Source organism: Macaca thibetana, chromosome 14 (assembly GCF_024542745.1).
Source record: "Macaca thibetana thibetana isolate TM-01 chromosome 14, ASM2454274v1, whole genome shotgun sequence".
Lineage (NCBI taxonomy): Eukaryota > Metazoa > Chordata > Mammalia > Primates > Cercopithecidae > Macaca > Macaca thibetana.
In genome coordinates, this window is record NC_065591.1 from 112,594,966 (window position 1) to 112,619,431 (window position 24,466).

Below are 24,466 nucleotides of genomic sequence, written 5' to 3' on the forward strand. Positions count from 1 at the left end.
ATCTACATGTCAGTTTCTATAGCACCTGTCACACTCAAAGCCAGGCACACTGACAGGGAAGGTTGGCTAGGGGTATTTATGACGGGTACAAAGATCAGACAAAAGGGAGACTCTTCTGATGTAGCAATTCTCAGCTGTGGAGTGATGTCACACTGATGCGCTGTGATCAAGGGTGAGGCATGTCACAGGCAACTGACTCCTTACTACGAATAAAGGACCCAGGTTTGCAAATGAGTCACTTGTTTCTGACGTTACCGCAGGTTCAAGAATACCCTTATGAGTCTGCCCTGCACTCTGACGGAGTGGAGTTCGTTTTCATTGCTACAACCTACGGACTCTCTTATCTATGCCCGAAGAGAGATGTGTTTGTGGTTCCATCAATGTAACAGTCCTGAAGGGGGAGTATAGTTTGGATATAAGCACTGCAATTAGGCTGCCTGGATTTGCTTTTATCTTTTCCGGTAATGAGACATGTGATCTTGTACAAGTCACTTAGCTTTTCATTGTTTCAGTTTCCTCAGCTGTAAAATGGGGTTGGGGAGGAATAATAGTGCCAACCTCATAGAGTTATCCCATGTAGAATGCTTGAGAGTGCCTGACACATACTAAACAGTGGGTTAATGTTAGCCATTGTTATTGTTAATAGCTGTGGAGATCATTATTGTAGTCTGTTTTATTATTTGCTTCATTTCCCTAAAAGCCTTTTTGGTTTCAGTAAGATCTGGCTATAACCGTGGGAGTATGTTGTGTATAAGAACATCAGCTACTATGCGTGCCACTGCATAGTGGAGGTGGAGAGGTGGAGAGACCCTGCTCTTGAGACCAGAATTTCTCTGCTCCATCCTCCAAGATCAAGGGCAACATAAGAACCAATCAAGATGTTCTGTTTTGCCTGGTGCCAAGGGGCAGTGGGCCAGACAAATGGCAGACACTTGGAACCCTTACTGCTCATTTGCTTCAAGTGAGTTTTTGTTTTCTTCTCTAATCTCCTTCTCTTTGCCTTGCAGGCAGCCGAACTTGGGATGGTGTCAGCCTATTACACATACATCTTCACTAATCTGGTAAGGGGCTCTCACAGCTCGCCTCCTTGGAAGAGAGTGTTGTCAGTGGTCAGGATTGGTGGATTATGAGGGACGAAGCCCAGGAGATGAGGAGTACGGGAGATAGAAGCAGAGTAGCAGAAGCCAACCAGAGAGGCAGGGCATCCTGGAAATCCTCATCCCAACAATTGTGAGCCACAGGAGAATGAGGATTTGGGGAATCTAATGCTGCCATTCAAATGCCACTAGCTACATAAAGCAAATTCTGGGCCGTAGTATGATGGAGGAGCCACCTCAATAGGTCCAGGAGGAACGAGTCTGGCCTGTAGTCCAGTCTCTACGTGGACTTAGGGATCAGGTGTCCTAAAATGTCCTGTGAGGTTTAGGAGATGTCAGCCCAGAGAGACAGGCTTGGACTCTGAGATCCTTGTTCTTTTCCAGCTGTCGGTGTCTATGAACAGTCCTTTCCGGGGGCTGCTGTGGGAATGTTGACCCTGTAGCATCCGACAGGCCTTTGTTCTCAGAGTTGAAACAGACCTTAGAGGAATTCCGTGTGACCTTTCTTCTGGTATAGGGACTCCCACAACAGGCTTGCCAGGAAGTCATTCAGCCTTTGCTTGAACTTGAGTAGAAATGCCTAGTTCACCACCACTGTCAAAATACCTGCCCCATTGTTGGCATCTTCATTGAAGTCTAGCGTGCATGTAGATGAAAACCACACATATTATATAGGCACAGCTTAAGAAAACTTTCTCCAAGTAAGCACACCTGTGTAAGCAGCACACAGCTCCAGAAATAGAGCATTACCAGCACCCCAGAAGCCCCCCTCATGCCCCTCGAAACATAAAACAGATGAACTTCTTTGTTTCTTTTTTTTTTTTTCTTAACACTGCTGCTATAAATTAGAGCATTAATATGGAAAAAGGGAAAAAAGGATTAGACTCCCAGAACAATGCAAAAACATTTGCTTAAAGTAAGGAGGCATCTGGGAGAGCCTGGGCAAGTTGGCAGAGGAGCAAAGAGAGATGAAAGTACAGTTGTGTTCCATTTCGGGAGCCTGGGAAATAGAGGGAGGAGAGGGAAAAAGCAGGCCAGTGCCAGCCTGCCAGACAGGCTCCCTAAATTAGGCCGGCAACATCAGTAGAGGAGGAAGGAACTGGGCAGCGAGGTGTCACTGGGGTGATTTAGCAGATGGAAGGAAGCCATTCATTTAGAACATGAGTTCCCAGGACGGTCACCAGAATAAGGTGGAGTTGCTTGGCTTAGAGGTTTTTAAGACAGCATCCTCCACAGTGTACCACTATTTCCCATTCATAGAAATCGTAAGAACAATGGTGACGATGTTATCTAGTGGAAAAAGCACTGGCCCTTGAAGTCAGGAGGCCCGAGTCAAGTCCTGGCTCTGCCTTATGCTCGCTGTGAGCCTTTGGTTGAGTTGCAGTGACTCTGAAACCCTGTTTTCTCATTTTAAAACTGGGAATATAAAACTTTATATGGAATTCTGTAAGTAAAAATTTATTGTAAATATCAAAGTACTGTATGTTTCTAAGGCATTATATTTAGAAAAATACATATCTCTATGATGCTTTCAGTTTTCAAAGAACTTTTCTCCTTTTTGGGTGGCCATGGATGAGATGAACTTTAGGAATCAACAGGACTCATGGAATTAACAGTTTGTAAGTTTGCAAGGGGAAATCATGATGAAAAGTAACTGAGTGATGCTGACTGAATAATAGTCAAGAAAACGACAGCAGAGCCATTGCAAAAGTCTGCCAGTGAGAGAATATTCTAGAAGCTTCTCATGAGTGCTTTGGCTTTCTAAAAGGGACAAACCTCTAATAGGAGTAAAGAAACTTTTTAGGACCACTCTTTCTGCCCAGCTGCAGTTGGTGTTTTTTTGTTTGTTTGTTGTTTGTTGTGTTTTGTTTTTGTTTTTGTTTTTGCTTTTTTGAGACAGAATCTCGCTGTGTCACCCAGGCTGAAGTGCAGTGGTGCCATCTTGATTCACTCCAACCTCTGCCTCCTGGGTTCAAGCCATTCTCCTGCCTCAACCTCCCAAGTAGCTGGGATTACAGGCACACACCACCACGCCCGGCTAATTTTTGTATTTTTAGTAGAGACGGGGTTTCACAACATTGGCTAGGCTAGTCTTGAACTCCTGACCTCAGGTGATCTGCCTGCCTTGGCCTCCAAAAGGGCTGGGATTACAGGCGTGAGCCACCGCATCTGGCCCAGTTGGTGTTTTGGGCCATGGAGGGAGAGGCTTCATCCAAAGGATAATGAGTTGTTTTCTACATTTTCCAGTCCCTTCTCCCCAATACAGATGCCAAGTGGGTTTTCATTCTTATTTCTTCTTTCTCTGAATCCCTTGGAGATCTCCACCATGTCTCATCACTCTGAATTCTGCTACAGTGATGCAGTAGGTCCTCAGATCAGCTTTTAGAGAACAAGCTTGGTAAACGGGAAGGGTACGGACTTTGGCATTAGGTACTCATGACTCAAAACTTTTGTTTGACTTGCTACTGGCTGTGTGATCCTGTGCAGGTTGCTTAACCTTTCTGAGCCCCAGGAACCTCTTCTGTAATTAGACACTAATAGCACATGCTTTGGGAGATAATGTACACACAGCAACAGACTCACAGTACAAGTTTATTTAGGAGAAGGTGTTATTTTAAGAAGTCCAGCTTATGCCTCCCATGGGCTCAAAGGAATGGAAGATGCTTATTTTGCTCCCCAGCCATGCATTGCCTGTGAAAGTGACTCCTAAAATGCCATTTTATTTATTTCCAGATAAGAAATAGGACTAGGTAGTACGGTTTTTGTGTGTGACTGAACCTACCATTGTAGGGTTTATTTGTGTCCGTAATTACTGAGTAATTGATCAAATGCCCATACCTCACTCCCATCCAGGCATAAAGAAAAGTGGTGGATTTAGGGCATCTATCATAAATGAATTAGGTTGACTGCTGTGGATTCTGTCAGTTGATTAACCATCACAAGAATTGGGACAAAATTATCCATCATGAATTGAACTTCTAAACCATCAGTTCATTTGACCCTATAGAAACACAATTTCTCTCTCTGTCAGGGTCTAGCCAGCAGAAGAGTGAGTGTGCTAACCCTGAACCTTGGGTGACAGAGGTGACTGATGCAATAAGAGGAACTGAGCCAGAGAGAGCGGAGGCTGCTAGAGGTCACACGGCGATCACAGGCAGAGCTGGAAGAAGCTGGGCAAGTCCAGGGAAGGGCCAGGTCTCTGGTACAGGGGAAGCTGGGCTCAGTGACAGGGTGACAGTGAGGTGTCAGGCAATGAGAGAGACACTTCTGCAGGAGGGGAGGGAGCATCAGACAGGGACAGCCCCTCTCCAGAACAGAGGAGGAAGTCAGTGACAGGAAGTATAGCGATGAAGGCACACAGTCATAGGAAATAGTGAGCTGACATCTGAGCCTTTTATTTATATTATCTATTTCAAAGTGAGATGTGGGTGGTCGGCACTGATGTTAGAGACTTGATAAGTGAAACAGCATCGTGCCACTGCTTCTGGTTCTAGTGGGTCAGGAATCATTCCCCTCGGAGCAAATCTCTCATCAACAGATGGCAATGGTACCTGGTTAAGGTGGGAGCCCTGGGGCAGAGGGTTAGCTTATGAGGTCCAAATCATGAGAACTTGACAGGTAAATTGACAGCACATGTGGTCAGGCACACGAAGAGCAACTATGAGGAAGTAAGTCCTGGCAGGTAGACTGAGGCAAGGGGTCAAGAGTCCAGGCCAAAATGAAGTGGACCCATTAAGGAACAAATTAAGAGAAATAAAATTACTGTGCCAAGTCATAAAAGCATGGCAACACAGAGAACTAGTTTCTGCCCTCATCCAGAAATCAATCTGCCTGCCTTTGTTTGCAGTTTAGTGGCGTTAATTATATTCTTAGTGTTGTACAACCATCACCACTATATATTTCAATTTTTTTTTTTTTTGAGACGGAGTCTTGCTCTGTTGCCCAGGCTGGAGTGCAGTGGCATGATCTCGGCTCACTGCAAGCTCCACCTCCTAGGTTCACGCCATTCTCCTGCCTCAGCCTTCCAAGAGGCTGGGACTACAGACGCCCGCTACCACACCTGGCTAATTTTTTGTATTTTTAGTAGAGACTAGATTTCACCATGTTAGCCAGGATGGTCTCGATCTCCCGACCTCGTGATCCACCCACCTCGGCCTCCCAAAGTGCTGGGATTACAGGTGTGAGCCACCACGCCTGGCCACCACTATATATTTCTAAAACTTAATCAAGCCAAACAGAAACTCTGTACCTGTTAAGCAATAGCTCCCCATTCCCACTCCCCATGGCCTCTGGTAACCTCCATGTTTTTTTCTTCTCAATGAATTTGCCTATTCTAGCTAGGTGCCTCACAGAAGTGGAATTATACAATGTTGATCTTTTGTGTCTAGTTTATTTCACTCAGCATAATGTTTTCCAGGTTCATTCATGTTGCAGCATGTGTCAGAAATTGCATTTCTTTTTTTAAGCTTTGTATTATTGTGAAATATATATGACATAACATTTGCCATCTTAACCATATTTAAGTACACTTTTCAGTGGTATTAAATACATCCACATTGTTATGCAACCATCAATACCATCTGCCTCTGAAACATTTTTTACCTTTTCAAAATGAAACTCTGTACCCATTAAACACAAACTCCCCATTCCTTTTTCCACCCAGCCCTTGGCAACCACCTTCTAATTTCTCTCTGCATGGATATGACTACTCTAGGTATTTCATATAAGTGGAATCATATAATATTTGTCCTTTTGTGTTTGACTTTGTTTAGGGTTCATTCATACATCAGAATTGCCTGCCTTTTTAAGGTCGAATAATAGACTATGTGTCTGTAGACACACACACCAGATTTTGTGTATCCATTCATTCATGGATGGACACTTGGGTTGCCTCCACCTTTTGGCTATTGTGAATAATGCTGGCATGAACATGGGTGTGCAAATGTCTGTTCAAGTCCCTGCTTTCAATCCTTTTGTGTATATGCCTAGGAGTGGAATTGCGGGTCATGTGGTCATTATTCGTTTATTTATTGAGAAACCTCCAAACGTTTTCCAGAATGACTGTACCATTTTTCGTTCCTGTCAGCAATGTACAAAGGTCCCGGTTTTTCTGCAATCTTGACAATGCTTATTATTTTTCATTTTTAAAATAATAACCATCCCAATGAGTGTGAAGTAGTCAGATGTGTTTTTTATTTCTATTTGAAGTGTGCAAATTGGAAGAAGCAAGACCACATGACTGAAGTTGAGAGTCCTGGTGATTAAGAAGCTTTATAATGAGAGAAAGTAACTGATGTATAAAAATTGCATCCTTAAAATCAGTCAGAAGTGGTAAAAATCCCCAGTTCAGGAGCTTATAAGCTGAGGCCTTTGGGGGTTGTCTGTCCTCATATGTAAAATGTGAATAATAATAACATCCATCTTTTAACAATCTTAGTAAGATTTAAAAATTAGCTACTGATAACACTGAACCAGGTAGGTAATACTAGCTGCTATAACAGATAAACCCCCAAATATCATAGTGTCATACAGTGGAAGTAAATTTCTTACTCAATTGAAATTCCAAAAGGGTGTTCCTGGTGAGTAGCATTCCGTAAGGTTATTCAAGGGCCCAGTCTTCTTCTGGTTTATAAATGTGTCCTCTTAGAGACCAGTGTTAGGAAAACAACATGGAAGATCATACATGGGAGGGTTTATGTGTCAGGGCTGGAAGTGACACATATTATTTCAGCTCCCAATTCCATTGGCTAGAATTCATCACATGGCTACACTCACTTGTAAGGGAAGCTGGGAAACGTAGTCTAGCCATGTGCCCAGGGAGAACAGGAAATGGATTTAATGACCACAAAACAATCTCTGCCACATTATTAAATTGTCAATCATCATCACACATCTATATCATGTATTACTAAAAAAGAAATTAGCATCCCAAGCCCTGGCTTGTCTCTTTAGAGGATAACTGATCCTAAAAGTGGAGATCAGCACTTAGTTATAAGGATGTCAGCTCCCTGTGTTCTCTTATCCAAGGAGGGCATGCATAGGACAGTTATAGATGCACTGTGCTTGTTCTGCTCTTTAATCTGCAAGGGAGTCTCTGTCTTCCAGTTGGCCTCTGGGTTTGGTTGGGGAAAACCTTTGTTGTGCAAGATTGATGGAAGTTTGGATAAAAGACATAAAGAAGTAAGGGCCTCTGGGCAACCAGTCTACCGTTGAGACAGCAGGGGTGGTTGATGCCACAAGAGAAAAGATGAAGGAGGAAGCTCAATTTGAGCTAATAAATCTGGAGGGATTATCCAGCTACTAATGAACCCAGAGAGATATGCAGTCACTGCCTAATAGAAAAGATAAAATCACCCCAATCTATTGTCAGAGAACATAAGTGGGCCCTGTGCCAAAGGCAGGAGCTGCCATCTCGGCAGAGAGAAGTGTTGAGATTTAAGGGTAAGGGTCAAAAGTCAGGGACTGCCAATGAAAGGTGGGAAATAATTGGACATTGGAAGCAGGAGGCTGTGCAGTCTGCTGGTCACTGAGCTGCTACGGCATTGCAGGTGGTGTGACTAGCTGGACGCCATTGCCACCATTTCATTGCCATGCCCCAGGCAGGGCCAGAGCTCCCTGCTCTTGGCACCATCACTGTGCTGGACGGTAGGCTGCCATTTGTGGGGTGTCAACAGAGGCAGTGGTCACCCAGAGTTTTTCTTTTGGGGAATCTAGAGAGAAGGGACTGAGAGCTGGGTATGCCATGTTAGAAGGCAGGGGGAAGGAGTACGCCAGCAGGAAGCCTCATTATTATAGAAGGCGACGCCCTGGACTAGTGGTGAAGCAGCTGTGGCTTCAAGTTCCAGACCTGCTACTAACTAGCTGAGTGCATGGCGATATCAATGGTTGATATTTATTGAACACTTTCTGTGAGTAACTGCTAATAAGTGCTTCCCAGTTATTTTCCCATTTAAACCTCAAAACAACTCTAGCAGGAGGCACAGTGTTATCCCTATTTTAGAGATGAGCAAGTTGAGGCTTGCTTGAGACTTATAAAGCATTGGTATCTTGATCAAGGTGATCAAGTCAGATCACGAATCCAGGCAGGTAGCTCTTAACCTCTTCACTCTACCGCTTGCTTGAGACTTATAAAGCGTTGGTATCTTGATCAAGGTGATCAAATCAGATCACGAATCCAGGCAGGTAGCTCTTAACCTCTTCACTCTACCGCCTGTATCTGGGTGAGCCATTTTACCTTGCCTGGCTTCAGTTTTTTATCTGAAAAATTGTGAGGTTGTTTTAGGTGATCTCTAAGGGCCTTTTCAGCCTTGGACCTGTTTCACTTCAGTTCACAATGCCTTGGAGTTGGGGACGTTCCCTGGGGAGAGGGGAGAATGCCCCATCAGGTTGGGGAGTTCGTGTGACTTGTGGAAGCAGTTTCTGTTCACCCGACAGCTCCTCAGATTCCCAAACTATAGTCAGGTCCAAGTGAGTCCTGCAGAAACAACCCCTCCACGCCCCAGTCTCTGTCTTGCTTGGGCAGAAAGGACATGTGCAGCCAATTTTCCTCCCCTGGGTTCATTTTATTGTCAGCAGACCTGAGCCTATGTTTATTTTCCCAAAGGTTTATCAGAGAGATTAACCATAAGTAATTTGAAATTGCTAAAATTATTACAGAAAGGGGACCCAGGTCAGACAGAGAGGGAAAAAATAATTGATTCCAGGAGGAAGTGAGAACGCACACAGCCCCACTCTTTCACTCCTTGCTTTGGCAAGCTGATGCTACTCATCTTCTGGGTCTTACTTAAATGTCACTTCCCCCAGCAAGTCTCCCTGACACCCCACGAGGTTACGTCTGCTGTCACACGCTCTCCCAGCACCGTGCGTTCTGGGTTTTGTAGCATTCATCTTGAGTGGGAATCCCTTTTTCTACGCTAACCTTTCCACCAGACTTAGAGCTTCAGAAAAGCGAGATGAAATCAGTCTTGTTCATCACCGTAGATCCAGTGGCCTCCTGCATGGTAGGCACTCAATAAATATTGTATGAGTGAATGGAGCATTCCGTAGTATCTGGAGTTCTTGGAGTAGAAGGGCTGGCTAAGTGAGATAACTCATCTCTTTACATCCCACAGGAATTCAGTTCATCCCAACTAAGCCTCAGGCACGAAGGAAACTATCTGCATTTCAGCCGAGGAGAGCTGGGCCCTGTTCCCTATTCCCCAGGACCCCCTGGTACTTGAGTAGCCTACCTGACAGCTACTCCATCTGCAATACCCTTCCTCCCATTCTGAGCTGGACAGATTTGAAGTTAAGGTTGTGCAGGCCCATGCAGGGTGGTTTAGTTCAGGATCCAAGAGACACAATTTCAGGGGTTCTGCTGAGTGAGAGTGATGTCAAAACCTGAGGCCCAGGGTTGGCACCAAGAATGATCATTGAGGCAGGGGAGGGCAGAAGAGTGCAAGGACAGTCAGACTGATTGTGCCAAGTGGTCTCTCTGTCACCTGGGACTGTTTCCTTCACTGGCCGCACCATGCCCTGGTCAGCCTTGATCATGTGGTGTCTTCGGGCCAACACCTGGCAGCTGACTCATGGAGCCAGAAGCCAAGGGTCTTTAAAACAAACCTCTCCTTCAGGTTATAAAGGCCATTATGAAGTGATCTAGTCCTGTCTTCTGTCCCAGTGGCTTGGCATATGAGGTTGGGTGAGCCTGATTACTGTGTTGACACTGAGGATAGAGATATGGTTTAATGGAAGCTGCCAGGGCCTCAGATCAAAGAGAACTTGAGTTCCTATCTGGGCCCTGCCATACATGTGGCAAGTTACTTAACCTGTTGGCCTGTCAGTTTTCCCTCTTGTAAAATGGAGATAATAATGCTTATCTCATAACATTATTTTGTGAACACCTTGGGAAGTTTCTAATCCTGAGGGTTGTTAGTAAATATTATTTCCCTTCCCTCTTTTTTTCCTCACTTCCCTGTTGAGTATTTCCATCCTTAGACCTCAGTTTCCTGATTTACTGCCTCTAGCTTTCCAAAACTCTACAGCTGTTATCAGAAACATTTCAATTGGCCTCTCACCTAGTTGGAACTATAGTTCCCAGGATGCTTGAGCCGTTTCCACATCTTTCAGTCCTTCACGGAAAATGCAACAGGCACACTTGAACGAATACACGCACATCCCTATGCACACTTCTACACACACACACACACACACACACACACGCACACAGCCAGAAGTTATAATCCATCAGCCAGACAACTTTCTAGTGCCAGAGCAATTGATTCCAAAGTGTAGTTTATTGTAAAATTATTAAGAGTATCCACATATTTCAGCTTTGTTGAGCCTTTTAGGAGAGCCACTCTGCATAATATAGTATACTTTGGTGAATAAATATGTTTTTAGTGCAACTAGAAAAAGAGTAATGGAGTGAAAGCTCCTCCTGTGTCAGTGTGAGCTGCCAAGGTACCACCCCACCAAATGCAAACCCTGAGAGGTGGCAGGTCTGGCGGTGACAGGTGTCTCCTGGGTGTACATGGGCACAGCAGTTTCTTACAGAGATGCTATTGATCCAAAACTGTGTTTTCCAAAGCTGCTAACCTTCCTGTACCTGTTCTCTGCACATGGTTGTTGGAAGATGGAGGTATATTCAGAAGGAGAAACAACAGAGAGAATCACAAGGGGATTCAGGAGGCATTGACTGCAGATTTATTTTTTGCATTGTGGAAACTGTGGCTGACAGCTTGACGTTCCTTGGTCCAAGTTATAGGATTATAAAATGATTAGCCAGCTATGATTAGGCAATTTACCTATAGAAAATGCTACCATCAACTACATTTATTCAGCAAACATCTATTAAGTGCCTGCTGTATGGTGGGAGATATAAGGACTAGGAGGATGTGATCCAGCAGGATGTGAATTGAAGAGGTCTGCATCTATTAATGTGAGGTGTGCAGCTCAGAGGAAGGAGCATGTAGTTCTTCTTTGGGAGTTTGGATGACGGTTTACAGATATGGCTTCCCTTAATGAAGGATGGATTGGAGATGGCAATTGGAGAGTGACATGTAGGCAGTGGTAAGTTATGGTCCTTTTTGTGCCTGGAGCAGGAGAGTGGGATGGAGAGAGGTGGAGCCAGAGCCAGCCAAGGGAGTCTCAAGTGAGATGATGTCCTGCTGCTACGCACATTTGCCGGACATTTCAACATTGGAATTGGCATCAGTAGGCCCAGGGTCTTGTCTTGGCTGTCCCACTGACTGTGTGATCTTGGACAAGCCCTTTCTCCTCTGGAGACAAGCTGGAAGGTCTCCAAAGACCTTTCAGCTCTGAAATTCTGTTGAGTTTATGGATTGGATGAATACGTAATGAACAACCAGATGAATTCTCCTGGCCAGCCTGTTTTCCAGATGAAATCGGCCACCCTCCTCTTCACGGTTTTTCCAGTGTCCTCGTCTGGCTGGTTCATCCCTGCAGTGCACTCAGCTGTCCAGATACCCCAAGGTGGGGAAGCACCCGTGTCTTGTGAGCTATCTCAATCTCTTACCACTCCCTTACCCAGAAGTACCTGTCCTGTGTCCTCACCTGCTCCACAGAGCCCAGGGAGATGATGGCGCAATCTGAAAATCCAGTTCATGCCAAGGTGCTAATGTCCATGACAACATTAAATTCTTTCGGATTGTTGAGAGCATCTAACTAAATCTCATCCTTTTACAGTTGAGTAAACAGAACTGAAGAGGGAAAGTGACTTGGCCAGGCTCTCACAGTGAGTCAGGAGTAGAGAGAGGAGGTCTCCTCACTCACACAGTTCACACATTCCCTAGACCAGTATTAATTGAGCACTTACTGTGCTATGTGTCGGGTGTAGAATGAAGAATAAAATTCTGACCTTCCAGGAGGTCAGGGGAAGAAGAACACACGCCGATTATCATGAATCAGTGGGTTTAATAAAGTGATGAAGATATGCACAGGGTATTATGGGGCCATCAGAGAAGGGCCTCCAGACTAGCCTGGCAGGTTCATCAAAAGCTTCCTGGAATAGGCCACATTCACAGGGCCTTGGAGAATCAATGGGAGTTAGCCAGGTAGAGAAGGACATTCTAAGTGGGGGATACACACAGTTAATGGCTCATGCATCCCAGACAACATTTGCTTTTTAACTAAGGCCTTAACCAAGGAAGCAGATTGCATGAGAAATTGTGGAGCTTGTAAGGAAGGTATTTTGGGGGTGGGGAGAACCTTTCAGAGCTTTCATATTACTCCACACGGTCAGCCAACTTACTGTCCTATGTAAGGCAGGGGAAGAGGAAAGGCGTGAGTCCCAAGTGGACCTGAGTCAGCACCTTTAGCTTGGTGGTGGCTTGTTACAAATGCCTGTCCCAGGCTAAATATCCTAAAATCCCAGACTCAGGGATTACCACTTGGATAGCTGTCAACAAGCGTCCCTCTTCCAGGCTGTGAGCCCTACTGGCTTAAAAAGAGAATGGAAACCAGAGCTTCCCTAGGGCAGGAACAGGGAGGTTAGACCAGTCCTAAAGGTGGCGTAGCCTTGGTTTGCTTCCGGTGCTAGCTAGGAAGAAGCATCTGAAAGGTGAACTTTATTCTGCCAGCACTGGAGTGCATCCCTGTTCCTGACCCTGGAAGCCTTCTCGCCCTGAGATCCAAGGCAGGAGAAACTTCCTCCTGGAGGAGGAGTGCTGCAGGGAAGATGGCCGGGAAGCCCTTAAGGGGGCAGGGGATGTAGTAGGCACAGGTACAGACTGACTCTAAGATGCTCCATGCCATCGATGAACTTCATCCGGAGCTCCAGGCGGCCCCAGGTGGGCAGGGCTTACCTCCTGTGCTCTGTTCACCTTTCTTCTTGCCAGCATGTATAGGCGGCCGCTCTTTCCTCAGTACTTCTGACTTTCCCTCTCCTTACGCTAACAGTACCTAGCACAGACTCTGGTTCAGGGGGCATTTGAATCAAGCCACTGCCTTACTTGGCTGGTGGGTATGTGGCTGTTCACCCAGTCCTATTGGGCTAGAGGAAGAGGAGAAAAAGGTATCAGAGATGAGACCCTTCCCTTGGCAAGCTCAGGTGATCAGAAGAATGGCTCCAAGCTGCATGGGAACTTTCCCCAAGAGTACCCCAATATTAAGCTGTTCGATTTGGGTCCCTTCATCTGCTCTCCACCCACAGCAAGAGTGGGTCTCAGCTGGGACTGATGAATCAGTATATTGGGGGGAAACGAGGCATTATTGTCAGTTATCCTGGAAGAATAGCCAGACAGTGTACCCGGCGGATGCAGGATTACTAAAAATGAAAATTAACCAATTAGTTCTTTATCCCACCCAGAGCTCGGGTAGGGGAGGAGGAGCCAGCCCCTGGGCCTTTCAGTGAGATCTGGTTATCCAAGGTGAGGCAGGAGTTTCCAGATACCCTCAGTTCCTAACCAAGGGGGACAGGGGGTGTGAGAACAGAATGAGTATTGCCAGGAAATCAATAGAAAGTGAAGAAGCATTTAGTTTCTGAATGCAACAGCACCTGAACTCAACAGGGGGTGTTGAGACCCTGGTGGAGGTGAAGAAACTCTTGTTTTGCATCAGAGGAACCAATTATCAGACAACCCCTTTGCTGATGTTTGACAAATAGCATGACAGGGAAGATAAGTCCCACGGGGCTCCCAGAGCCGAGTTTGAGATATTTGTGTAGCATCCATTTAGTAAAAATTGAAATGCATTGCTTGTATCTGCCCCTGACACACAAACACACACACACACACACACACACACACACACACACACAATTTCTATGCCCGTGTGTATTGGTGACTGGGTGCATCAGACCGTGCATATAAAATACATCAAACTGAAATAAGAACAAAGCCCTGGAGACTCCTGTGGTTCATTATCTCTGGACACATAATGGAAATGCTCGCCTTTGACTGCCCAGGCCTTCTACCTAATAGAGCTTTGGGAGAAGAGGAAGCTGCCTTGACCTCTGTCACAAAGTTGTTAAAGATTCCGAAGTCTCATTAATTTAATGAGAAATACCTCGGCCTTCCTTCTGTCTACGGATCCAGCGATTTCCAATTATTCACAATCAAGAGAGTCTAATAATAAAAATCTGCCCATTTCCCAAAGCTGGTATTATCACAACAGGCGTTGCTGGCTCTGAGTACCAGCAGTGTGCCAGACGCCATGCCCAGCACCTTCCACTCAAGATCTTTAACCCTCAGAATAACACTGCAAGGTGGGTGTTCCGGTTCTACACAGTACGAAAGTGAGGCTCGGAGATGTTTAAGGGTTTTCACTCAATAAGTGGCGGATGTGAGAATCTGCTTTTTACCTCCCAGCCCACATCTTGTACTTGTCAAACTGATCTTTTTGGCTTTTCTGTGCTGTATTGGTTTTCTATTGCTGTGTAACAAATTGCCACAAAGTTAGCACCTTAAAACATCAGCATTTATTAGTGCAAAGTCACGTAGGTCAGAAGTCCAGCATGGCATGACTGGCTCTCTGCTCAGGCTGAAATCTGAATGTCACCGACTACGTTTTCATCTGGAGCACAGAGTCCCCCTCCAAGCCCATTCCTATGGTTGGCAGAATCTACTTCCTTTACTTCCTTGTGGTTATAGGAATGAAATCTGTTTTCTTGCTGGCTCTTGGCTAGGGACAGCTTAGCCTCAAGAGACCATTCTTGGGTCCTTTCCCCATGACTGCTCCATCTCATCAACAGGGAACCTCCCTCTAGTCCAACCCCTCGCTCACTTCATATCTCCTCGGCTTCCTCTTTTGCAAATAGTCAGTGAAAACTCTTTGCTTTTAAAGGACTCTTAGGTCAGGCTCATCTGGATAATCTCCTTCTTTGAAGCCAACTGCGTCATATAGCGTAACCTAATTGCAGAGGTAAAATTCATCATAGTCACAGTCCTGGAGAGTGTGTGTGTGCGTGTGTATGTGTGTGTGTGTTTCTTGGGGGTCATCTTAGAATCCTGCCTACCACACATGCCAACTGTGTAAATTAGTTTACTTATTTTCCTTTCTCCTCTACCATCTGGTGAAAGGGTATACAAGGAGAGATCTGGGGCCAGGGCACCGGGAGGAAAGTGCTGGAGACACTTGAGGCAGGAAATCCATACATCCCTTGATCATGCAAATGATAAACTCTGTGTTGTCTCTGCTGGAGCAAGGCAGAGCTCAGGGCAGGGCCCATCCCTTGCATCCTGATGATGGCCTATAAGCCAGCCCCTGAGGGAAAACTGACAGCCAAGGCAAAGGGGCAAACCAAGGCCTCTTGAAACTGCTGTGGCTAGCAGGGAGGCTGGTGGCCCTGAGGAATTTGGGCCCTGCTGAGAAGTGTGTTTGAGATTTAATGAATGTTTGGAAAGCAGAGGGAGACTGAGAATAAAAGGCATTATGGCAAATCGCATTATTATTATTATTACATTATAAGTGCTATTGTATTACAAGCACCATTAGGAGTAGCAATTGCTGTTATTATTAAGCAATCCAGCTTCTCCATCCTCAGCGTCAGGCTCCACTCCATGTCAAAGGCATCGACAGCTCAGTGAATCACCATCTGAAGCTTCCCTCACGTTCACAGCCCAGTGGCAAGCCTGAGGCCTGCCCATCCCACTGAAGCCTCCAGCCATAGCTCACGTGGTAGATGCCTCTCCTGTGAATTCCAAAGCTGGATTTTCATCTTGGCAGAGAGTTAAGATAGTCCTAAAACCATTCCTGATCATAGTGCTCTCTTGCTTAAAACCCTTCGGTGTCTGTCTCCCCATTACCCTCAGGATAAAGTCTGAACCCTTTAACATAACTCCGGTGACCTCCCGTTCCCACTGCACACCCCAGCCATACTGAAGGACTTGCAGGTCCCTGAATCTGTCATAAGCTCTTGCTGTTCTGGGGCTCTGCACATGCTGTGGTTTCTCTGTTCATGAAACTCCTCTTTACCTCTTTATCTGGCTGACTCCTGCTCAGCTTTCGGGTCTCAACTTGCAGTCAACCCTCAGCTCAGGAATATCAGCAGCAATTCTGGTAGAAGAGACCACTTTATACGTGCCGCACTGTGTAATTAACCACACTTCAGGACTTGCCCTCCACCTGCTACTAAGTTTAAACATCCTGAGGACAGGCATGGGGTGTGCTTATTGTTCTATTTCTAGTGCACAGCATGATGTGTGTTCTCAAGGAGACCTTCATGTTTTTGTTGAATGAATGGAGGAATGAGTGAAACTAAGATCTAAAAAGTGTCCAAGAGCTGAAAAACTGTTATTATTTGATCCTGCTGCCAATATGGAGCACGTAAATTAGTCAGGAGCAGAGGCCACTGATTGACAGCATCACTCATCTTCCTAAACAACTCCTTGTACCCCTGGTGAGATGGTGGGGCTGGGGGTGCCTGGGATCTCTGCATGCCTGATTCTAATGTGTTGGGACCTGGGAAAGGAGAGGTTTAGTACCTGATGTATAAACAGGAGGCCTGATCGGTGAATCCTGATCCGTGCTTGAAGAAGAAAGCAAGCCTGCAGAAAAGCGGTAGCTCACTGCAGCCTAAGGGGAGAGCCCGAGGTGTCCACCAGTTCTCATGTCAATTTGACCTCCTGAGGTTTCAGCTGCACAGTTAACCACACAGTTAATAACTACTTATTTCGCACCCAGAGACCCAGAACAGTCTTGTAGATTAAAAAAATGAAGACAGACCCAGCCGCTGCCGAGGAGGTAAGAGGGCTTTCCTCCTGGCCTCTGCCTTCCTCTTCTGGGAATCGTATGACTGAAGGCTTTGTAAAGGTAGTTCTACCCTGATGAGTGTTTGCAGGTGAACATTAACTAATTTAATGAATGTGTATTGAGCACTTGCTAAGCACAAGGTACGGTGAAGGGGATAGAGCATTGAACAAGATGGAATATGGTCTGCCTTTGAAGTCCTGTTTGTGGACTCATGTTGGGAAAGAAAAGCAGAGAAAAGACAGAGTTCCCGGGAGGAAGGGATGTGCATGTCCAGGTTATGGGGCTAAATGAATACGAAACATGCAGGAAGAAGAATCCAAAGCTGGGAGATTTAGGACCAATCTCCTATTAAATGAAATTCATTGACAGGTATGAATTAGCCTCCCAGCTGCTACTGTCTTCAAAGACCTATTACACAAAAAGCCATCTCCCAGCCTACACAGATAGCACAGGCTTTGATGCAGATAAATAGACAGACAGGTACCACAGTTAAGTGGGCTTAGGAGGGAAGGAGAGGATGTAAGCGTGCCCAGGAGATGTTGGACTTCTGGTGGCTCCGGGGCTTTCCTGCAAAAAGGCTAAGAGGGGACTTCTGAGACAAGGGTCTGGGGCCTGGTTTCTGCGATGCATTAGATCCCAAGGAGCAGTGAATGGATCTAACTATGAAGAAGAGCCTTGGGCAGGTGAGAGGGCCAGGCTGCCAATGGGGTGAGATGAGGCACAGCCTGACAAGTGCTCCCTTCCTAAATGTTTTCAGTCAACAGCCTTGACTTCTTTCTATATGGGGTGCACCAGAGTGAACACTGATAATGTAAGTGCATTTATTTCAAATGGCATCTAGTCCTTGGAGAGGTAGCTTTGAACAAACTCGTGGTAAAAAGCTCCAAGTGATGACAGGTATGTAGATGAGGTGTAATGGGGGCATGATTGAGTGGCCACTTCTGCCAGGCTTGAGTGATGGAGGAGGTCAAGGTGGACACTGAGGAAAAGGTAGACAGGAATCATAGCATGAAAGGACTTATATGTCTAGCCAAGGGTTTGTAGGCAATAAAGGAGTCCTGTATGCAATAAAGGAGTATTCGGTGAGGGGGAAGTTCATGATCAAATTTGGAGTTTAGAAAGATCACTCCAGCAATAACATGGAGAAGGAACTTGGAGAAGTGCAAGACTAAAGGAAGAGAAACCAGTGAGTCCATAGTCTAGGACCCAGCTGGTGAGGATCTGATTTGAGGTAGAGATGATGGGGTGGAGGGCAGGGATCAGATTCAAGAGATGTAAAGAAATTAAAATGTCCTCAAATGACAATAAATGAGTGCATACCTGCTTACATGAATGAGATGGGGACAGTGAGAACATGGAAGTGGAGGATGCATTCTAAATTCTAGCTTGATTGACAGGTGGATCATGTGACATTCACAAAGAGGGAACCAAGGGAGGGAAGCAGATCCAAGTGGGAAGATAAAGAGTTCAAGTTAAAGAGTGATACAGTCTTAAGGCTATCTTCCTCCTTTTCAACTTCATAATAATATTCTAAGAAATTAGAATTGTTTAGTGTTCTCAGGACTCCTGGGGTGAGAACATTTGAAGTTGTCAATCATTAATAATCTCAGGGATGGGGTATGCCCCAACACCACCTCCTAGTGGCCTAGCCCGGTGCTGAGCACACGGTGGGGAAGATAGAATAAGGGAAGATAGAATAAAGGAAGATAGAATAAGGGAAGATAGAACAAGGGAAAATAGAATAAGGGAAGATAGAATAATCACTGGTCTTCTTTGCCAAGGACCTGGATCTTAATTCCATATCTGTCTTAGGGGCAAGACATTTAACTCCTGGTCACCATGGTTTCCTCTTGTACCACATGTGAACATGAATAAAACCTGTTCTGTCCACTTCCAATTACGGTTGGGAGACCCAAAAGCAGTGCATGAAAGTGCCCTGTAAGCTTCATTCAGCCACATCCATGGAAGCATTTGATGTTATACTCAGTAATAAATTGATATTTCATAAATCACTTTGACGTGGGTGACATGAGGCTGCCAGCCTCCTCTCCCAGGCAGTCAGGGTCCAGGGCTGAGCATGGAGCAGAGAGGATCAAAGGCTGAGGCTTGGGTGAAAGCAGGCAAGACATGAGGGACTGCTGGAAACCCCACTGTTAAGGGGGTTAAGGATTTTAAACACCACTGTTAAGAAGCAGAGCCGGTTCTGGAGTGAAGAGGCTGCAAATAGGGACAGTTAAAACCCAAATGGGTCCAGGTGTTCACATTCGGAGAGATTTCAGAGGTCATAGAAGTGTTGGGGTGACACCTTTTATAAGTTGCCTGTGGCCCTGGTGGGAAGGGAGCTGTTAAGGTTCTTGGCTACCTGGGGCTGAGGGCTTTATGCAGACGCCGGAGATGGCCACCTTTGTGGCGTGATCTGGTGGGCTTCAGGAAGGCCTCCGCACACTGCCTTCCTCACAACCTGCTAATGATCCCTGAAAGTACATGAAACATGCATTCCTCGAGCTATTCTATTATTACTTCTAATAATAGTAATAACTCAAGGAGTCTGTATCATGCTTCCAGTCTGCACAGGGCTCTCCTATATATTATCATTTTTGAGTCTCACAATGGCACAGTGAAGTCTGATTTCCCCCATTTTAAAATGAGGAAACTTTTCTGATTAAAAAAGATAAAAATAAAGAAATTAAAAGATGTTTTTTAAAAAGATTGGTTTTTGGAATGTGGGATTTCAGAGAGGAAAATCTAGGTGAAAATGCCCACAGACAGTGTATGATGTAAAATGCCGCGACTCCAGACCCATACTCACTCTTTCCAGCATTATTATTCTCCTAACCATTTAATTGAGCCCAGAAGGCAGTTTTTGGTTTCACTGATTTTTCTAGGTGCCAGGGACACAGCGGTGAGTGAGACACTCCATTCTGCCTTCCAAGAGTTCACAGGCCAGCGGGGAAGTATTTGAGGCTCAAATAATGATGACCGTGGAGAGATTTTACTAGGGGTGGCTGAGGCTGCTGGACAGCTCTCAGCAGAAGTTGGCCAAGTTCACCAAGCTGCATTCGACTGCCTGTTTCTCTGAGCCATCGTAGCCACACAAGCCTGCAGTTGTACTGCATTGGCTTCGAATTCCTTCCCACCTGCTGCACCTGGTACTTGCTGTGACTCCTTGTCTGGGTTCCTCATGCTGAACAGATGCGATGTGAGGCGAACCTCAGCTCTCCCATGTTCTCGGTGAAGTGCTCAGTTTTGCCTGGCACACAGTTGGTGGTCAGTAAATTGTAGGAGTTATTATTAGAATTACTGCTTTCTTGTGATTATTCATGGTTGGAAGATCTGGAATTTCAACTAAAGGCATCTATCTCAACACAAATCGCCACACCAAGCAATTAGGATCTTATGGTGACTTATTTTCTTTTTCGAGACAGAGTCTCTGTTACCCAGGCTGGAGTGCAGTGGCACCATCTTGGCTCACTGCAACCTCTGCCTCCCGGGTTCAAGTGATTCTCCTGCCTCAGACTCCCGAGTAACTGGGACTATAGGCACATGCCACGCAACCACGCCTGGCTAATTTTTGTATTTTTAGTAGAAACGGGGTTTCACAATATTGGCCAGGCTGGTCTTGAACTCCTGACCCCAGGTAATCCACCTGCCTTGGCCTCGCAAAATGCTGGGATTACAGGTGTGAGCCACTGCGCCCAGCCTGTGGTGACTTATTTAGCAAAACTTTTCCCATTTGACAAGTAGCTAAGAGTCATCTCTTTCCAAGCAAAGAGGAAGAGAAAGAGAAAGGCAAGACCTCCAGGCCAGATCTTTCCTTTTGGCAGGGCCCAGCAGTTCAGGGGGACCAGGAAAAGGGAGGAGAGTGGGGCAGCGCACCCACTTTGGTGACACCGGCAGCACGGAGGATAGATTGCACTTGGACAGAAGAGGACTCCCAGGCCGCGAGTGCCTGTGTGCCAGGCACTGCTCATGGATTACCCGTGCAAGGTAGATGCTCTTACCCACACTTTACAGGTGAACACACCGAAAGTTCAGAGACCCGCCTGAAATCAGCCAGCCAGTATGTGGTCAAATGAGGGTTTGAAACCAAGACTGCCTTATTTCAAAACTTGTGCTTTTTCTAATACATGCTGCTGTTTCGTGATGAGATTGCCACATTGCACAATGCCAAGGGGCACCATTCACATGGTCATCAGTATAAATGGAACCTGGGAGTTGAACAGTATGGTGGCTAGGTATCCCAAAATCACAGGCATGATCTCCATTAAATAGCAGCTATTGCAGAGGAGAAATGACGAGGCCTGGTGGGATTAGAAAGGAAGGGACAGCTTCAAGAGACATTTAAGAGATAGGTTTGACAGAATTGGCAGTTGACTAGGTGTGGAGTTAAAAAATAAGGGAGTCAAGGCTGTCTGAAGTTTCTAGCTTAGGTGCCTGGGAGAATAGTAATGCATGTATTGGTTAGGAAGGCAAAGGGGAAGGGGCTGTTGGGCAGAAAACATCACGGAATGCCACTTCCCCTACTTACCCATCTGGCCTGAGTTAGGAGACGAACTTGATTTAAGGACACCTCCTGGACCTGTGCTTTGGTTTCTTGCTTTTCTACTTCAGGTCAAACACAGAAACTTAATCTGGGTCATTAAATGTCCTTGTGCTTTTAGCTGTAGTTGACTAACCTCGTCCTGTCCCCAGGGTTGACTAAATCCAGCCCCCAGTGACAGGACTGGACTGCTTAGCCCAGCTGAACATGTCCTCAGGGCACTGCTGCCCCCAGACCTCCCTTGCAGAAGCTGCCCACAAGGTCTGCCCAGCCTTTCCCTTATCCCTCCATGTTCCCAGATACCAGACACTGAAGCTCTGTATTTCTTGGCACCAGACCCTGTGTGGTGTAAGGCATGGTCAGCCCCTTGCAGCCATGGTAATCTCACAGTTTCACAGGCCCTCTCTTCCTCTCTTCCTCCAACAAAACTACCTCAGCTCTAGGACCTCTGCTTGTCTGAGCCCATCCCCAACTCAGCCCCTACGCAGAGCCTGTTCTTGCTCCCTGGCCCAGGTGATGAATAGGCAGTAGACCCATGAAGCTTCCTGCAGCTCACGGTGAATGGATGCCTGTTGGTAAACCAGGACATTGGACATGGCACATCTGCGGCAGAAAGTGAGGGGTGCCCTTCCATGTAGCTCTCAAGCCGTTATCCATGAGGCCTTCCTTCATCCCAGGATAACATCCCCCTGTATCCACTTGTGGTTCTGACCTGACCTTCAACTATAGCTATTTGGACCCTTCCATACCATTGTATACACAAAGATTTGCACACATGTATGCACATGTGCACACACACACACACACATGCACACAGTTTTAAAAATGTTTTTCATGTGAAAGCCCAGTGATAAGAAAGCAAGCTGTCAGGATTTTTAAAAATACAGTAATGCAATTCACAGGCGACAGTCAGTGGTTAGCACAGCTTCTACGCATGTTTTTACACCTTCTGGAGGTGTGACAGTGTGTGCTCGGTGTTAGAGTTGGCCACAGTGAGACCCAAGGCATTAAGATGTCGTCAATCAACTGTCCTCAAAACAGCATTGACCAAACAGCTTCTAGGTATCAAGCACTCTGTAGCTGCAATGTGAAGTTCAAAAATGAGGCAAATGTATCTTTACTTCCTGGAAACACACAGCCCTCTGTAGAGAGAGGCCACGTGTGTGAACAAAGACTGCAACACGGGGTCTGTCACAAAGCCACCCACACGTGGAGTCGTGGAAGACCTGGTCCTGGTCTCTGCCCCACCACTTGGCTTTACCAGGTTTCATTTGCTCTGTGCTTCACCCTGGTTTGGGACAATGGGAGTCGACGCTTGTTGGGAGCAGGGACCCTCAGGACATCCCTTCCTGGGACATTTGTAAGAAGAGGATCAAGGTCCCCATGAGGACCTGTTCCACCTGAGGGACTGCTTCCAGCCCTTTCTGTCATTGTATGAAGGTTACAACCAGCCAGGCAGTGTGGCTGGGGCGGGGTTGGGGAGGCACAGTGGGAGCCTAAGTGAGCCAGGTGTGCATTCCTGGGTAGGACTCAAGATGGGTGGGCAGCAGAAACTGGGTGAACTTTAATCCCTTCCATTCCTGAAATGTGTTAGTTTTATGAACTATCTGTCTCCACAAAATGCCCCCACCACTTGACTTTGGATTTATAAGAAATGTTTCTCTGAATAGATGTAGAGTAGCATTTCCCAGATTACGTTCTGAAGCATGCTACTGCCAGGCACTCATGGATTTTGGAGGAGGAAAAAAAACCCACGGTCCTGATTTGTTCCATGGTCAGTGTGTTTGGGAAATTCAGGGTTAAACAAAATGAAACCAGCTGCTTCGCTGCCGTACTTTTTTCAGCCTTTAATAGGCTAGTGAGTATTATGAATCTTGAAAAGGCAGATATAATGTGCATTGTTTTCCAGCCTTATTTGAGCATGGAAACTTGTCTTCATGAAATTTCTGGAAACCTAATGCCCTGAGGAACACACTTTGAGAAATACTGGCACAGAAGATGTTCATTGTTTGTAAACTAGCGGTGGTCAGCTATTTCCCATGTTCTTTTAGACAATAGTCTTCAATAGCAGCAGGAAAGTCTAAGTTTAGATGAAAAGAAGAATTTCCTAACTGTAAGGATTCTTAGATACTAGAACCTTAGAGTGTCGTGGGAAATGGCAGTAAAAGAATGTGCCCCTCCCCCTTCCTTGTCCTTCCACAGGCTATCCCATGAGTCATTATAAACAGAACAAATTATCAAGGAAACTTCTGGAATCTTTTTATCTTTTTATCTGGTTTGGCCTTTGAAAGTTGCGTATAATTGAGGGATAAGAAGATAGGAATAAAAAAGCAGGAAGACAGACTGGCTGACTTCTGGGTAGACTGTCTCTAAGTGTCTGTAATTAACTCATTCATTCTTACTCCACCTAGAACATGCATTTGAAGGGAATACCTTCCTAACTTAGGTTTCCAAGACAAGTGGAACTGAAGAGGCAGAGAGCCAGAAGCTGCCCCAGATTTCACTGTGGTCTTTCAGTAGCTGTTGTATTTGCCAAATATGATGCTAAGCTTTGCATGCATCTTACTTGTTCCTTGAAATAACCTATAAGGTTGCTAATATTTTCTTTTTTAAAAACGAGTATCTGAAGCCCAGAAGGTTACAGACCTTGCTTAAAGTCATACAGCCAGTGCGGTAAGGAACCTGGATTTGAACACCAAAGCCTGAGTCCACTATATCACCCCAGCTGCCACTGTGAATCTGTGAACATCCAGGGCCTCAGGGCTTCCTTAAAATGAGCCTCCATCCATCAGGCTATGCATGTGGGGAGAGGATGGAGTTGAGCTGATGTGTCTGCCCACAATGATAAGGAAGCCAGGGAAGAGGACATTTTCCAGCCCCTGCCAACTGTGCCCAGGTTTGCCCACAACAGTCTGGCTCTGCCCCAGTCACTGCACCCTTGCCAAATGAATCTTCTTCTCATTAGCCGTCTGCCCCCTTGTGCCTACCGATAGCCCACAGCACATGGGCAGCTGCCCTGTTAGAGAGATGGGAGATAATATCAGTGTAGGAATCAGTACATTCTCTGGCATGTCCTTGTTCCCCTAATGGGAATGTGGCAGGATCCAAAATACACTTAATCCTTATCCAAATCCACTCT

The 24,466-nt window shown here is 45.9% G+C and overlaps 1 protein-coding gene across 1 annotated transcript in view; it reads left to right on the forward strand.

Moving 5' to 3' along the window:
* GRIK4 (glutamate ionotropic receptor kainate type subunit 4) overlaps positions 1–24,466 on the forward strand; it is a 363,476-nt gene that overhangs the window by 209,033 nt on the left and 129,977 nt on the right. Inside the window, exon 8 of the mRNA XM_050759371.1 lies at positions 1,008–1,061. Coding sequence (XP_050615328.1) covers positions 1,008–1,061 — 54 coding nt within the window. The remainder of the gene's footprint in view (positions 1–1,007; positions 1,062–24,466) is intronic.